At 46.1% G+C, this 16,610-nt stretch overlaps 1 protein-coding gene across 3 annotated transcripts in view; it reads left to right on the top strand.

The window, feature by feature from the left end:
• LOC311246134 (peroxisomal carnitine O-octanoyltransferase-like) overlaps nt 1–16,610 on the top strand; it is a 73,605-nt gene that overhangs the window by 24,149 nt on the left and 32,846 nt on the right. For all 3 annotated transcript variants that reach the window (XM_084336242.1, XM_084336243.1, XM_084336241.1), the window contains exons 8-12: nt 537–662; nt 769–870; nt 2,344–2,427; nt 2,549–2,656; nt 10,118–10,248. In XM_084336242.1, coding sequence (XP_084192368.1) covers nt 537–662; nt 769–870; nt 2,344–2,427; nt 2,549–2,656; nt 10,118–10,248 — 551 coding nt within the window. The remainder of the gene's footprint in view (nt 1–536; nt 663–768; nt 871–2,343; nt 2,428–2,548; nt 2,657–10,117; nt 10,249–16,610) is intronic.

Here is a 16,610-nt window from a genome sequence, read left to right as displayed (position 1 = left end):
AGGGCTAACTTGCTGCAAAATAATAATAATAATAGCCTCATTAAAATACTATTGTTGCTTCGGTTGTTTTCAGCGTTTTATGTGCATAATCTGTTATTTATTTTGAAATGTTCGTTGAAATAAGTAGATTTTTCGTTTTTGTTTATTTATTAAGTTAATATAAAACCATATAGTCACATTTTAGAATACAATAGAATAGAATTTTAGAATACAACTAGAAACACTGTCCTGGCCTGCTTCTAAGTTCAGTGGCCTGACAATTTATTTTTAATTTTTTTTGGAAATCATCTCGCGGCCCTCCCGTGGCTGCTCGCGGCCCACCTTTGGGTCGCGACCCCGACTTTGGGAACCACTGCAATAGTTGACAGAAATTCCACTTGTTCCCTAGCAACACAATTCCAGTGAAATCGTCTATATAGATTTCGGGAAAAAAATTCCAGATAATTATCGTGATGTGAACGTTGTTCATATTGCTCAGCTATGGGCCATAACCCAATACCATCATCACTCTCTTTCTTGTTCTATCTCTTGTGCAGGCCAGGGAGTATCTGATTAGTATTGATCCGGCCAATGAGACTATCTTGGAGACCATCCAGAGCAGTCTGTTTGTGCTGTCTCTTGATGATTCCAAACCCTACGCCACCCCGGAGAACTACACACCGGTACGAGCTACGTTGTAGAATTTTATATTTATCAGTGATCTAATCATCTTTTTTAATGAAAATAGTTGCGTGTCTGACTGCGTGACCTCTGACCTCTCAACCTTAGGTGACACAGGAAGCCCTTATAGGCGACCCGACCATCCGCTGGGGAGACAAGTCCTATAACTCCATCTCTTTCGCAGATGGCACCTTCGGATCCAACTGTGATGTGAGTTTGTGTGTGTATACATATATAATTATTATAATAATTTGAGGAATTCCTAGTTTTGAACAGAATCTTTAAAGGGAGAGTTCTAGGGCGGCTACGTGGCGTAGTGGGCAAGGCGCTCGCCACGAAATGCTGGAGACTGACGAGCCCAGCGCTCCACATTTGCTTTCAGTTTAGCTGGTCGTCCGTACTAATACACATTGGCCGTATTAGGGGGTGGGAAACTGATGGGTGGGGATTGGGTGTTGTGGACAGCGACTCCTACAGGTCGGTTGGTGCGCCTGCGCAGTAGAATCAGGAAGTGTCGGGGGCAGCGTGAGCCTCCCACGCATTACTCCTCGCCACTGAGAGATCGAGCTGCGCAGGTGAAAAGATGCGACTGCTGTTACCTCAAGTACCGGAGGGGACTTGTGCTATGTATGACTTAGTCCACATTGCAGCCGGCTTGTGGGAGGCAAGAAACAGCGTCCGTGACAGGGGAGGGTTGAATTGGATGATACGAAATTGGGATGGGAGAAAAATATAGAAAATGGGAGAAAAAGTGGATAAAAAAAAGGGAGAGTTCTAGGGATGGGGAAAAATCCATTCACAATTTCCAATCTATTAATTTTCTATTTCTTTCAGTCTTGGTTTAAATGTTCTGCTGAACTATAAATCATGTAACTCGATAAATCCTACAGATGGCGCTGTTAGGCTAGATAGACCTGTGAGCAAGATGTGCATGGGAGCATCTGCAGGATTCTTTGGTTGAGGTACCGCTGGCAGTGGAGGAGTAGAAGTAGCTTAATTAAGTACAGCCTGCCCTGTCTTCAATGAAGGCAAGTATCTAATGAAGGACTTGATAATGTCCCTGGGAAGAAGGCTCCAGGACATGAATATTAAAAGTGCTGTAAGTGGTGTTAAAAATAGTTAGAATAAGTGTTAAATAGATCTACATTCCAACAGCCATCACTGATATAGAGTGTCTGGTCAGTAACATGGGTCTCCCAGTCCCTCTGCTCTGCAGTAAACACAAAATACACTTTCTAGTATCCCTTCCCACTTTATCCAATCAGAAGAGAGAACCCTAGATATTTTTACTTACTTATTTCAAGGAATCTTGCCAAGCCAGATTTACTTACTGCACTGGTAGACAATTTAACTTGCTTCAAGGACACATTTGCAGTGTGGAGTTCTCTCTCCTGATTGGATAGTAGTGTAGAGTTATTATCTTAACATGTAGACCACTTATTTTAACAAACAAAAAATACCACTTAAAGCACCTTAACACCTCACTGTGCCTCTGGATCCTGGATTTCTTGAAGGACAGGGGCCAAGTTGGCAGTTTCAACAACATCACCTCCCACACCTTCACTTGCTGTAGCACGGCGCTGCCACAGGGAGGCGCTCCGTCGGATCTTGAAAGACAATTAAGACGCCTACATGCTGGAGGTAGAGGAGTCGGTCAACTTCTGTGTGTTCTGTGTGTTGCAGCATGCACCTTATGATGGCATGGTGTTGATCACACAGTCTTACTATGTGGACCAGCAGCTCAAAGCTACAGAGGGCAAATGGAAGGTAAACATTAACTATTGACTTGATTACTCTTCCACAAATGAGGCGTCTCTCCCCTTTAGCCCAGTTTTAGTTTGGTTTAATGTTTTCTTAAAAGATGGTGTGGTCGTGCGTTTGTCTGTAGGGCCCAGACACAGTCAGACCCATGGCTCTTCCTGAGGAGCTGGTGTTTACTGTGGACGACAGAGTCAGAAGAGACATCAGTCATGCCAAGCGACAGTACCTGGAGACGGTGAGCCAACACGAGACACTACTTTACTGTACTGTATTATACTGTACTATACTATACTACTACCAGTCACGCCAAACAACAGTACCTGGAGATGGTGAGCAAACACAAGACACTACTATACTGTACTATACTACTACCAGTCACGCAAGGAACAGTACCTGGAGATGGTGAGAGACTGAGACACTACTGTACTATACTGTACTATACTATACTACTGTACTATACTATACCGTACTGTACTATACTATATTACACTACTGCACTACAAAGTTACACTATACTATACTACAGTACACTACAAAGTGACACTATACAATATTATACGATACTACCATACTCTACTCACTATATTGTACTATAATAGTACACTACACTACTGTACAAAATTACACTATACAATACTACAGTACACTACTGTACACTACACAATACTACTGTACTAATAGTACACTACTGTACTCTACAAAGTTATACTGTACACTACAAAATGACACTACATTGAATTAGTTGACTGTTCTGTTATGTTCTGGTTACACAGGGTTTGCTGTATGTTGTGATAGTGGGTACGCTGCCTTTAACACTTTGAGTGCCAGCGACGCTATATGTCGTTAGTTTATGCCGACCGTTGAGTGCCAGCGACGCTAAATATCGGGGTTTTCTTTTTATTAGATATTTGAATTCATATTTCATCTAGTCTCACGTTAGTGCTGCAAACTCTCTCTGAGCTCCATTGGGAAAATACCGCCCCCTATCGTCTCTCCCTGTTGTACTGCACCCCGTTGGATTAGACTGAATGAAACACATGGTGTTTCCAGCTTCCTCATTTTACTTCTACGGCAAGCCATCCGAGAGGATCCAAGTCATTGCCGAGCCGCAAAACAGCGTGGAATACATATTTCCAGTACCCAGCGCTGGATCAATAAACGCGATCGATATTTGGAATGGCGATCAGGAATTGGAATAATCTTTTTGGAGAACATCTGAGGTAAGGAATCTATTTTACCAGTCTTAGGATAATCAGACCTTTTTTCACAGAGATATCAGCATGTGTGTGTGTGTGTGTGTGTGCTGATCAGGAAATGAGGGAATCGATTTTTCAGCCCGCTTATATAGCGTGCATAAGTACACATATACTATCGATAATCTAGCGTTTATTTGAAAAAATTACAGTTTTTTGTGTATTCCAGAATATTCCAGTAAAGGCTGTTTATCACAGAATATTTATATTTTCCTGAAACTTTCAAGAAAACAAGGGTTTTTCAAAATGGTATAAAACGGAAATGAACCGATTAAAAAAAAAAAAAAAAAAGAAAAAAAAAAAAGTTTCGACAATGTTGACTGCAACAAGTCATTGATAAGCGACGGCCAGATTAGACACATAGCCATAATTTAAGACATAGTTTATGCGTTCACAAATATGAGAGCACTATCATTGAAGTGGGTGGCATTCAACCATGTTTTGAGACGGGGAGGCGTGGCATCCAAAGTATTAAGAGTGTGACTATTATGGGTTGCTGTTGGTTACGGGCAGAGCGCGCGCTGATATATATATATATAATATAGTGTGAGTAAAGTAGTGTCATCTGTGATTTGTGACAGTAAAGAAGTTGTTGTTCCGACATTGAAACTGTGGGCGTACGTACAGTCTTTTCCACACACATTTGGTGACGAGGATGGCTGGATTTAGCCTTCCCCCACCCGATGCGTTTCTCGCGGTGCCCGGGGAACCCAAGGTGCCATGGACACGGTGGTTGACAGTAGGGGTGGGAATCGCCAGAGACCTCACGATACGATACTACACTACACAACAACAACCACCAAACGCACATAGCACACACATCCACACGCACACACTCACTTTAAACAAACGCACTGTAGCACCCACTCCACACACTTTATAGCACACACCCACTTTAAACAAACACACTGTAGCACCCACTCCCCACACTTTATATTTATTGATGAAGGATTGCACTACAACTCGTACACCTTACTGTAAATTGTACCTACCGGTAAATTGTACCTCATCCCATTTCTGCTTTGCACTATATAGTACTGTACATTAGTACACTGCATAGTATTGTATATTATATGGTAACTCAGAACATTGTACATATGTCTATACCGAACACTGTGACCTCATTTTCTTCTTCTAAATTACATGCTATACTATGTTATTTGATACTATCTTGTCTAGCACAGTCTCTGGAGCGTAACAGTAAGAAGCATTTTGTATGAAAGTATTCTGTACTTCTGTATGACAACTATTAAAGAAACTTGAAAACTTGATACTATCGCGATACTTGCGTCACGATACGATAGTACCGCAATACTAAATATATCGCGATACGCTGAGTATTGCGTATTATTATTATTATTATTATTATTATTATTATTATTATTATTATTATTATTATTATTATTATTATTATTTTTGATCAAATTTAATTTATTACCTTTTTTCAACTGCAAAGTAAAACTTTGTCAACATGTTTTATCTAATAAAATAAAGTTCATCTCACTTCAATAATTTTTATTGCAGAACATGGTATTTTTCTCAAGCAGACAGATGTAAACACTGTAATCTGTGTTGCATGTACCTGACAAACTGAACTGTTTGTATTACAGTCATATTCCAACTTAACTGAATGCACATGTGTGTGTGTGGACTACTGTACTATTACAGGTATTGAAATGAACAATGCAACTTCCTTATAAAAAAAATAAAAAATAAAGTATTTTGTATTTTTTATGAATAATTAAATATCGATACTTTGCGTGACGATACTGTATTGATACAGAGACGCCAAGTATCGCGATACTACTATGTAGTATCGATTTTTTCCCCCACCCCTAGTTGACAGGTTTTAATGCCTACATTGTGGCGTTGGGATTCTCCGACGATGAGCTTCACGACAAGCGAAAAGCGGCTTTCCCTTTTCACCTTCTTGGTATCAAAGGCATCAGGTTAGACACAAAGTTTTGTTTTGACAACTTTTGAGAAACTTTGAAAACGACGCCGTTGGGGTCTGTGTCTCCCGGGGGCCGACGGATCTACGTGGGTTCGGTGATGAGTTGTCTTTTGTAATCGCTGAGTAGTCACTTCTTCTGATAACTTTGATTGTAATTGGTTCATGGTACAAAAACTCAATGTAACTATCAAATTCAATGATCGATAACGATCAATAGCGATAACGTTAGTAAAGCTATTTTTGGCTCACGATAGCTCATTTTAGATATTGTTAGCATCCTGATGTGCCAATCACTGGAGCCAGGCAGAAAAACAACTACTTATTCTCTAGATCAGTGGTTCTTAACTGGTCTAGCCTCAGGACCCAACATTTTCCTTAGTCATTAACACTTTGTCTGCCGTTCACGTAGATCTACGTTTCTGTGGCCCAGCGGTTGAGTGCCGGAAACGTGGATCTACGTTTTTGTCTCGTTTTTCCTTTTATTCGCTATTGCCATTCATAATCCATCGAGGCACCTTCATGTGCTTGTACTGAATGTGTCTGAGATCGCAGACGGTCAATACCGCCGCCTTGCGGCCGCTATTGCACTCCATTTGAAACTATGTGGTTTGTTTTCTCGGACGAGCTGGGGCGTGGGGGTGGGTTCTAAACACTCCGGCAAGACAAGCGGTCACCACGGTTGCCTCAACGAGTTCATCTGCCCGCCCGTTCATGTGCAATGCTGGATAACGTGGGACAGACTACCGCGACCAGTATTTGGAATGGCGATCAGATAATTGGATTATTCTTTTTGTATTACATCAGAGACAAGGTAAGGACTATATATTACCAATCTTGGGTTGATCCGATAAATTTTTTGGCGCGATTGCAGCCTGTGTGTGTGTGTGCGTGCTGTTGGCTGCGATAGACTCACGGCGGGCCGGTTTTCCCCCATCCCCTTTCGTGCATGCACGAGGAAACATAATACCGATAATCTAGCGTAGGGGTGGACGGTATACGGTATAAACGGTATGAATTTGCGCTACGGTATGAAAAAGTTATTTAGTTTCAAGTTCAAGTTTCTTTAATAGTTGTCATACAGAAGTACAGAATACTTTCATACAAAATGCTTCTTACTGTTACGCTCCAGAGACTGTGCTAGACAAGATAGTATCAAATAACATAGTATAGCATGTAATTTAGAAGAAGAAAATGAGGTCACAGTGTTCGGTATAGACATATGTACAATGTTCTGAGTTACCATATAATATACAATACTATGCAGTGTACTAATGTACAGTACTATATAGTGCAAAGCAGAAATGGGATGAGGTACAATTTAGGTACAATTTACAGTAAGGTGTACGAGTTGTAGTGCAATCCTTCATCAATAAATATAAAGTGTGGGGAGTGGGTGCTACAGTGTGTTTGTTTAAAGTGGGTGTGTGCTATAAAGTGTGTGGAGTGGGTGCTACAGTGTGTTTGTTTAAAGTGAGTGTGTGCGTGTGGATGTGTGTGCTATGTGCGTTTGGTGGTTGTTGTTGTGTAGTGTTCATTGTTCGTTTAGCAGCCTGATGGCCTGGGGATAGAAGCTTCTTCTGAGTCTTTCTGTGCTCGCCTTGAGACTCCGGTATCGCTTGCCTGACCGCAGCAGTTCAAAGAGGCAGTTGTTCGGGTGACTGGAGTCTTTAATGATTCTCTTAGCCTTGCCCTTGCAACGCTTGTTGTAAATGTGTGTGTGTTTAGGAGCACAGAGGCTTCGCGCAGTGGGCGTGTCAATGCGCAATTGTCATTTCATAATAGACACGGAACAGAGCGGACCTTCAATTCTAGAAGCAAACTAGTAGCTCTTTCACCCTGCGTTTGAAGGCTGTGTGACAACTTCTCTCGCAAGTCGCGCAGTTTAGTTTCTATGTGTAATGTAAACTCTGCTACGGATCCAATCGTCTAACATGCTTTGCATCCTCGCCATTCTGGAATGCCCACGTCGCGTTAAAACCTTATGTAATGTTAACTATTGATGTAGCCTCAGAAAGCTAACGTTAGCTGGCTCCACTCCTACTGTAGCAGCCTGTTGATGTACTAGCCTCAGAAAGCTAACGTTAGCTGGCTCCACTCCTACTGTAGCAGCCTGTTGATGTACTAGCCTCAGAAAGCTAACGTTAGCTGGCTCCACTCCTACTGTAGCAGCCTGTTGATGTACTAGCCTCAGAAAGCTAATGTTAGCTGGCTCCACTCCTACTGTAGCAGCCTGTTGATGTACTAGCCTCAGAAAGCTAACGTTAGCTGCTGGCTCCACTCCTACTGTAGTAGCCTGTTGATGTACTATCCTCAGAAAGCTAACGTTAGCTGCTGGCTCCACTCCTACTGTAGCAGCCTGTTGATGTACTATCCTCAGAAAGCTAACGTTAGCTGCTGGCTCCACTCCTACTGTAGGGCCTAAAAAAAATAATGGTTTGTTTCCGGTTGCCAACCGACCCTGCCGATTTAGGTGCGATCCAATATATTTTGAGTTTAATTTTTTTTTTTTTTTTTTTTTAATACAGTTTCATAGAAATCTTAGTCAAACCTTTAGTATTATGGATATTAAACATGCTGGCAGAGTACATGCATCCATGTTGTTGTGAACATTTTAATTAAATAAAGAAATTCCATATCCATAGTCGCCGTGGGAAAGAATAAAATAAAAAAATAAAATAAAATAAATTCCCTACCTACCCATGGCCTTAACTGACAACCAACAGGAAACAAACAATATTTTTTGTTATGCCTGGGGGATGGGGGGGGGGGGGGGGGGGGTACAGGTAGTAAAAACTACACAAGCAGTGTAAACAAATAAATCAATATAATTTACTATCTAACTAACTGAAATATACAGTATCACAGTATTCACATAAGGTGCAGTATGCATAAGGTAGTGTTATTGTCCTTTTTGGGACACCAGTGTATAAATTAATTAATGTTACAGAAAAAAAAGGTTACCAAGATTCGAACTCGGGGACCTTTCGCTCCACAGTCAGGGAAACTAACCTGCTGAGCTAAACGGGCTGCCATGAATTGCGACTGACTAATCCATTATTTACACTTTTCAAGTGCCAATTGTGGTTATCGTTTATTATTGGCATTAGTAAATCAGATGTCATGCTAATATGTCATGTTCTACAGTAGGACTTACTACTGTGATACCCATTAAAACAGTAATTAGAATAATAGAAGCCTACTTTGCTGGAATGATTAATTTCAAACGTATACAGTGCGCGTGTGTGCTTTTGTGTGTGCTCGCGCGTTGAGGCTCGCTCTCCACGCATTATTTCTACCTCCGCCTGGGTAACGCCCCCATTGATGACGGAGACGGTGAAATGTTGGTTCTGCTTAAATGGGTGTAAACGCGGGGTGGTTCGCCAGAGAGCACCAGGGTTCAGAACGGAGCTAGAGCTTGAACCGGAGCCCGGGCGGTTTAAAAGCGCTAAGTGTGCCTTCTCGGTGGGAAAACTGGACCCCCGTCGACCCCTCCCCTACAGCCTCTCCGCTGGCCTTCTCGCCCCTGGGAACATGTGCAACTGCACATCTGTGGGAAAATCCACGGCCGTGGTGTTCCCCACCACCAGCGATTCCTGGTGGTCGTGTATGATCTCCACTCAAAGTGGCCGGAGGTGGTGCCTGTGGGGACAGTGACATCGCACGCCATGATCCGTATACTGGATGGCCTCTTTGCACGCTGGGGGTGCCTCGGGCCATAACGACCGACAGCGGAGCAGGGCAAGGCCACCGTCTCTTCAGGTCTCTGACTGGGCCAGGGCTCAACGGCCACACAGACAAAACAAGTTGGCCTCGTTCTGGTCCCAGCTCAGACAGGTCAGATGCCTCCTCGGCCTGCCACATTCCTACTCGATGACTGCTCGCGGTGGCATGCTAGTAGGCTGAGGAAAGTCCCAGCACCCTTCTCTGACCACACGGCCACGGCACAAGCCCTGTCACCATTCCCCTACCCCATGTCCACTGATCCTGGCCCACCCCTGTCCCACTTCCTGCAGCGCCACGGCAGGAGGCTGGTGCGGGCCAGGGCTCGCCAGGGCTCGGACTATGTCATGAGCTACCATGTGTAGTTTAGTTTCCCTCACAGACTCTTGCCTAAGTAAATTTTGCATTCCTATTTTCTACTGTTCATGCTGTAAGGATGTTTTGCCATTTTGATTGTCTTTAGAAATGTTTGGGGGGAGGGGTATGCTGTTGGTTCATTTTGAGGGGGGGGGGGGGGGTGTTATGTTCTGGTTACACAGGGTTTGCTGTATGTTGTGATAGTGGGTACGGTGCCTTAAGAGTGTGACTATTATGGGTTGCTGTTGGTTATGGGCAGAGCGCGCCCTGATCCATATATATATAAGTAGTGTGATCTGTGATTTGTGACTGTTGACTAAAGTAAAGAAGTTGTTGTTCCGATATTGAAACTGTGTGCGTGTACAGTCTTTTCCACACACATGTCCTCTCTCTCCCTCTCTTCTCTTTGCAGACGCAGAACCTTCAGTTGGTGTGTTACGCTTTCACTTCCTTTGGTAAAGCAGCCATCAAACAGAGGAAGGTCCATCCTGACACCTTCATACAACTGGCCATGCAGCTGGCTTACTACAGAATGCATGGAAAGTAAGACTACCGGTACTATCAAAATGTACCTAGATCCTTCAAAGAGGTGCTGGTGCGTCAATCATACAGCGCTCAAACAAACAGTAACTTGATAAGACTGACTTTCCCCAAGGGGATCAAGGAATATCTTATCTTATCACCACTGAATGGGTGCTCAGTCCTTGGACTCAAAGTCACTTTCAAAAGAAACAAGCTTGATCCCTTCAATAAAGTTTATTATGCTAACGCATTTCAGAGGTACATTTCCATCAGGTCACACACCTAGGGACATACCTAGATCTTTGTGATGTGAACTTAAGTGGTTTACCGTACTCTTCGCACTATAAGCCGCACCTGAATATAAGCCGCAGCAGCTAAATTGAATGATGTGTACATATATAAGCCGCACTGGACTATAAGCTGCAGGTGTTTTAATGTTTAATTACCATATGTAAGGGTTCGTGCACAGAGGGGATTGTCGGGAAAGAGATGGCTGTTTGAGGAAGCTCCCATTTATTAACATTTTTGTTTAAACAGGAACGATAGCCAGTTAGCAGCGCCGGGTACAGTAGGTAGCAACGTTAGCTCTCATAACGATAGCCAGTTAGCAGCGCCAGGTACATATAGGTAGCAACGTTAGCTCTTTAGCAGCGCCAGGTACATATAGGGATGGGTATCGTTAGGATTTTATCGATACTACTTGTTGTGAAGGGCCAGATTAAACCGAATATATATATTTATTTATATATATATATTTAATTGTATTTGTATATTCTCTAATATTCCCTGATATCCCTTGTATATTCCTTGTACAATATGCATTGAATATCCATTCTAGCCTACTGAACATCCCATAATAGTCTCCATTCTACTATTGGTCGAGACCTTGGTGCCAGGCTGCCATACCCCTCAGACCCAGTTCAAACGTACCGCTCCACATGTACGAACAAGTCCTAGTTCCGCGTAGGAATCTGACTACCGCACCACTAATGGGACTATTTGTTCATAGTGCGTATATATACTGCGCTACTAAAGTAGGACTTCCTTTTCAGTCCAGTTTCTTACCCTCCAATAGAGTCACAGACGTAAAGCCTCCCCGCGACGCCACGTGTGGGAGTAAGGCCAAGTTCGCCTACCATCGGTATTGAGACATCGTGTATATTAATATTTGAATAGTCATATTTGGCACTATATCGTCGAGTTGGACGTAGTCTATTAAGCTAATAATAGTCTGTTAATATATAGTGCTTCGTACGGTGAGAATACTACCGTAGTCAGTACCCCATCGTTTCGGGCAGAGAACTGGCTGCTTATCCAGGGTGGTTGACCCCACGTGAAGCTGCACCCGAGGAGCCCCAGAGCAGACGAGCGAGTGGACCTGTATACCGGATTATTCTACCGACGACAGCCCGCCTTCCCAGGCACGGATTATGCTTTGTATACTTTGATTATTCCATGGATAAAGACCCCCGACACTGCCGTGTGTTGGAAACCCCCCCCCCCCTGGAGAGGACCAAGGTGAGGAGACGCTCTGCAAGACGAGGTCGCTTCACGTCTCTCCTCCGTGGACCGGAGAGAGCCGGCCCACAAAGAGTCCATCTGCTTTCATCTGTGGTCCAAGGATCGCCGGCGCATTGAACGGCACTACAGTGGGTTCACCTGGGATACCCTTGGCCGGATGAGGCAGCCGGATTCTACCCCCCCCCCCTTCCTACTCCTGTCGGCTTACAAGCGACCGGATTAACCCCCCTAGTGTGTCCAGTATATAATCATTAAAGTATCATTGCTGTTATTCCTTAAACTATTCCAGGTCGTATATGTACCACCTGCGCCTTCAGAGATTGGACATTCTCTATTGATATACCGACGAATACTCTTGCCATAAAAGTGCATACTAATTCCCATTCATAAATGTGATTGATTTGATTAAGTGCTTGCTCTACACACCATCGCTGTGTAGAAATAAAGACCTATTTCTAATTCGTACATTTGTGTTGGATCCGTTTCATCTACGTGACAGTGTTCATCATAATATATTTATGCCGTGTACTGGGTGGCCGAATATTAAGTACAAAGGTAGTGGTAGTAAGTATCATATCTAGTAATACAGTCAGGGAATTGTACCCCTCAGTTACAATTGGTCCTTCGAGCCGGAGGGTAATTAGTGTAATATTAATATAGTGTTATTAATATTGAAATGGCCTATGATGAACACTCCACGAAACGATCCTCCTAACCAACGCCCGCAGCGCGAACGACGGCTCCCTCAGTACTTAGAGGCTTACGCTGTCAGTCAACAACCTAGTCTTCTACTAACAGTAAACGCGGTAAAACTAGAAAGTAAAAGTATGTCTAACCCCAACGCCTGTACGTTAATGCCAAGCAAGCAGTGCAAAAATGCTTCCGCATTCGTCACCGCACGCTAGTGCGGTAAAGCGCCCTTCTTTTCAGACAAATGCTACCGTGCGTGCACCGGCGGCGGCGTGCTCGCTCAGGTGCGTGCGTGCGCCGGCGTGCTCGCGCGAGGTGCCCGCGCATGCGACACGAGCGGAGCTCAATATATATAAGTCACCGCCCCTTATTCAGTATCCAACAAATAGCTCAATTGGCTAGGACACATGGCTGTGGATCCTATGGCTTGTTTGCTGGCGAGTTCGAATCCCATCGAAAATATTTTTTAACGTGATTTTTTTTTAACGTGTATTCTTTCGCCGATTAAGGTTAGGCATTGTTTCGGAGTTGGTTAAGGTTAGAACGGTTAAGTTTAGGCGCTGTTAAGGAGCTGGTTAAGGTTAGAGTTTGTCAAAGAGAATGGCAATATAATTTCTATGGTTAAGGTTAAGGTTAGGCATTGTTTCGGAGTTGGTTAAGGTTAGAACGGTTAAGTTTAGGCGCTGTTAAGGAGCTGGTTAAGGTTAGAGTTTGTCAAAGAGAATGGCAATAGACAGCCTATTTCCGCGAAAATGAAAGGCGCCTTACTGCATGCCACTACGGTAAATTTTTGCACTGCTTGCTTGGCATAAAGCTACACGCAACCCCAACGCCCAGACTACCCCGACCATAGAGGCCCCTACGGGCTCTAATGTAACTGACCAAGTTCACGGTGGGGACCAGTGGGAACCAGACATGACTTCACACCCCGCCAGTACTGAAGAAGTAGTCCCCGATGAGTCCCGGGAGGAATACAACGCTACCGAGAGAGAACTCGGCACGGAAGAAGACGGGGAGAGCACCGTGGAGATAGAGCTCCAAGGCTCCGCAAGGAGTACCCCGAGGGAAGGCTCCCCTATACAACCGCCTTCTCCCAGCGAGGCAGAGAGGACCCTACAGCAGGCCTTCCTCATCAGCCTGAACGCCGCTGCTGAACGCGACCGACTGCAGATCCAGCAGCGGAGCGAAGAAGAGCATATACGTCTAGAACTAAGACGCATTCAGAGAGAAGAGAATGTGGCCCGAGACCGAGCAGACAGCCAGCGAGCAGCTGCTGGTGCTCTACGGGACGCAGAGCGCGACAGACAGCAAGCGCAACTAATAGAACAGCTGATCAGACGGACAACACCCTCTCCCTCCGCCAGAGGCTCCAGGAACTCGTCTAGACACACCTCCAGGGCGGCATCCCCTAGCCGAGTAAACAACCCTGAACTTGACCAACAGACGAGGTCTATACCCCCCACAGACCACCTCCCCCCACCGGTCCAAGCGAGACCTAGCAACCGGGAAGGAGCAGCATATCCTGTGGAGAGGCTAAACCAGAGACTACAAGCACTGGATGACCTAACTGAAGACGAAGAGGAAGAGGAGGAGAACCACGCCCGACGACAGCACAGTACTCTACCGCAGTGGTTCCCAAAGTCGGGGTCGCGACCCAAAGGTGGGCCGCGAGCAGCCACGGGTGGGCCGCGAGATGATTAAAAAAAATAAGTTTGGGAACCCCTGCTCTACCGGACCCGGAGGTCCGGTACAGCCCAGGCTATACTCCCGCGGAGCTGCGCTACAGACCCCCGACTATACACGGGTGAGCACGACGCACGACCCGCACCGAGGAACAGCACCTGGACAAGCGGGCCATGGTACACTGCCGGTACCAGCCCATACCAAGGAGCGGGAGGAGACTCGCCTAGGAGGCCTCTCCCCCAACGCTCGCCGATGTATCCACAGTCAGCGTCATACATTGGCCCGCCTATGGTACCCGACTTCACCCAAGAGAACCGGGCCCAGTATACGGAACTCCGCATGTGTCTGGAGACCATGTTGGTGGATGTATTGGATGAACGCCATAAATACGCCATCCTACTGAAGCACTTAAAGGTGCCCCGCGCACATCATATAGCGCTCGCCTACGCGACTTCCACCACCCCATACACAGCAGCGCTGGTAGCATTGGACCAGAGGTATGGGCGCATATGGGATTACGTGATCCAGGAGATCCGACACATCGACCGCTTACCCCCAGCAATAGACAATCGAACACTGGACGACCTGTCCATCAGAGTGCAGTCCCTGGTAGGGATGTTGGGAGCGCAGAGAGAGAAGGGGAGGCATGAACTTTACGCCAACTCAAATGTGGAAAGGATCTTGGAGAAGCTGCCGCCCGCTCGACAGGAGCGTTTTAGGCGACAGAGGGACCACCGAGACCCGAATGGCCCCGAACCGAACCTCCTCGATCTAGCAGACTTCCTGGCGAGAGAAGTCAGCAGCCTACGGCTAGATACATTCGGACGGAGCACCCCTGGCTCCAGAGAAGGAACCAGACGACTAAATGATGGAAGAAGATCGGTGACTGTGATGCACCAATCGGAGTCAGTACCGAGCAGCAGGAGCCACAGTACCCCCTCCAGAACGGAGAAGTGGAAGATAGTGTGCCCCTACTGTGAGAAAGAACACTGGCTAGCGCAATGTGACTCCTTCCCCAAGCTGAACGCGGAGGAAGCAAGTCAATGGATAAAGTCCAACAAGCGCTGTTTTCGCTGTGCGCGCTCACACATGGCAGCCGAATGCCGCTTAAAGAAAAGGTGCACCAAGTGCGATGGAGCCCATCTGGACATACTTCACGACAGTAACAGACGGCGCCCTTCACCCGCACCATCCAGCAGCAAAGCGAGCGTCATGTACATCGATCCCGCCAGCAGCAGTGGAGCCCGAGTACTCCTAAAAGTAGTGCGTGTGACACTAAGCTACCAGAATAAAGTCCTGGACACTTACGCCGTCCTCGATGACGGGTCAGAGAAGACCCTGCTGCTCGCCTCCGCTGCGGCCCAGCTAGGGCTGCGGGGAAGCGAAACCCAAATGACAATTCGGACAATAAGACGAGATTTGAAGACGATAAAGGGCGAGAATGTCTCATTCTCTATCGCAGCAAGCGGCCAGCCTGAGCGACGGTACCAGATTACAGACGCTTTCACCAGCCAAGAAATAGGACTGTCGCGGTACACATACCCCGTCGCCAAGCTGATGGAGAAATATGCACATCTGCGCAAGTTACCGATCCCGCTCATAGACAATGCTATGCCGACCCTGTTGATAGGCTCCGACCATGCAGACCTCATTGTCCCGATAGACCGGGTTCATACCGGACCCCGAGGCTGTCCTGCAGCAGTCGAGACCCGTTTGGGATGGACTCTCCAAGGCCCGCTCGCCAAATCTCTCAACCGAAGTACAGCCACTAGATGTCTCCACTCCCGAGTCACGGAGGGAGAAACCGCACTCCTGCAACACGTAGAGCGGCTATGGACCTTGGAACAAATGCCCTTTAAGAACGGAAAGAAAGACATTCGCTCTAAAGATGACATTTACGCCATTCACCTCCTCGAGACAGGGACCAAGAGAGTCCCGGTCAACGGCGTGTTGAGATACGCCACGCCACTCCTGCGGCGAGAAGGAATGCCTACTTTCCACGCCAAGACAGACGTCACAGAACGGTACCTGCTGAACACGGAGCGGCGCTTAGCCAAGAACCCCGCCCAAGAGAGTGTATACCGCGCTGAGATTGAGAAGCTCATCACAGCGGGACACGTCACAAAGATGGACATTAAAGAGGCTGACCAGACCACTGAATCGTGGTACGTGCCTCACCACAAGGTCCATCACAACGGTAAAGACCGCATAGTATTTAACTGCAGCTACCAGATCGGATCCCAAAATCTGAATAAAGAGTTACTGCCCGGTCCCACACTCGGCCCCTCCCTACTCGGCGTTCTACTCCGCTTCCGCCAGGAAAAGGTGGCCATCAGCGGGGACATTAAAGGAATGTTCCTGCAGGTGAGATTAGTAGAGGCGGACAAGCCCCTGTTACGGTTCCTATGGAGAGAGAAGCCAGGAGATGAGCACCCAGCCATCTACCAATGGGAAGTCCTCCCCTTCGGAACGACGTGCAGCCCCTGCTG

This window comes from Notolepis coatsorum (genome assembly GCF_963971535.1).
Source record: "Notolepis coatsorum genome assembly, chromosome: 19".
NCBI lineage: Eukaryota > Metazoa > Chordata > Actinopteri > Aulopiformes > Paralepididae > Notolepis > Notolepis coatsorum.
Note: the sequence above shows the minus strand (reverse complement) of the source record. Positions and strands in the feature narration are given on the sequence as shown.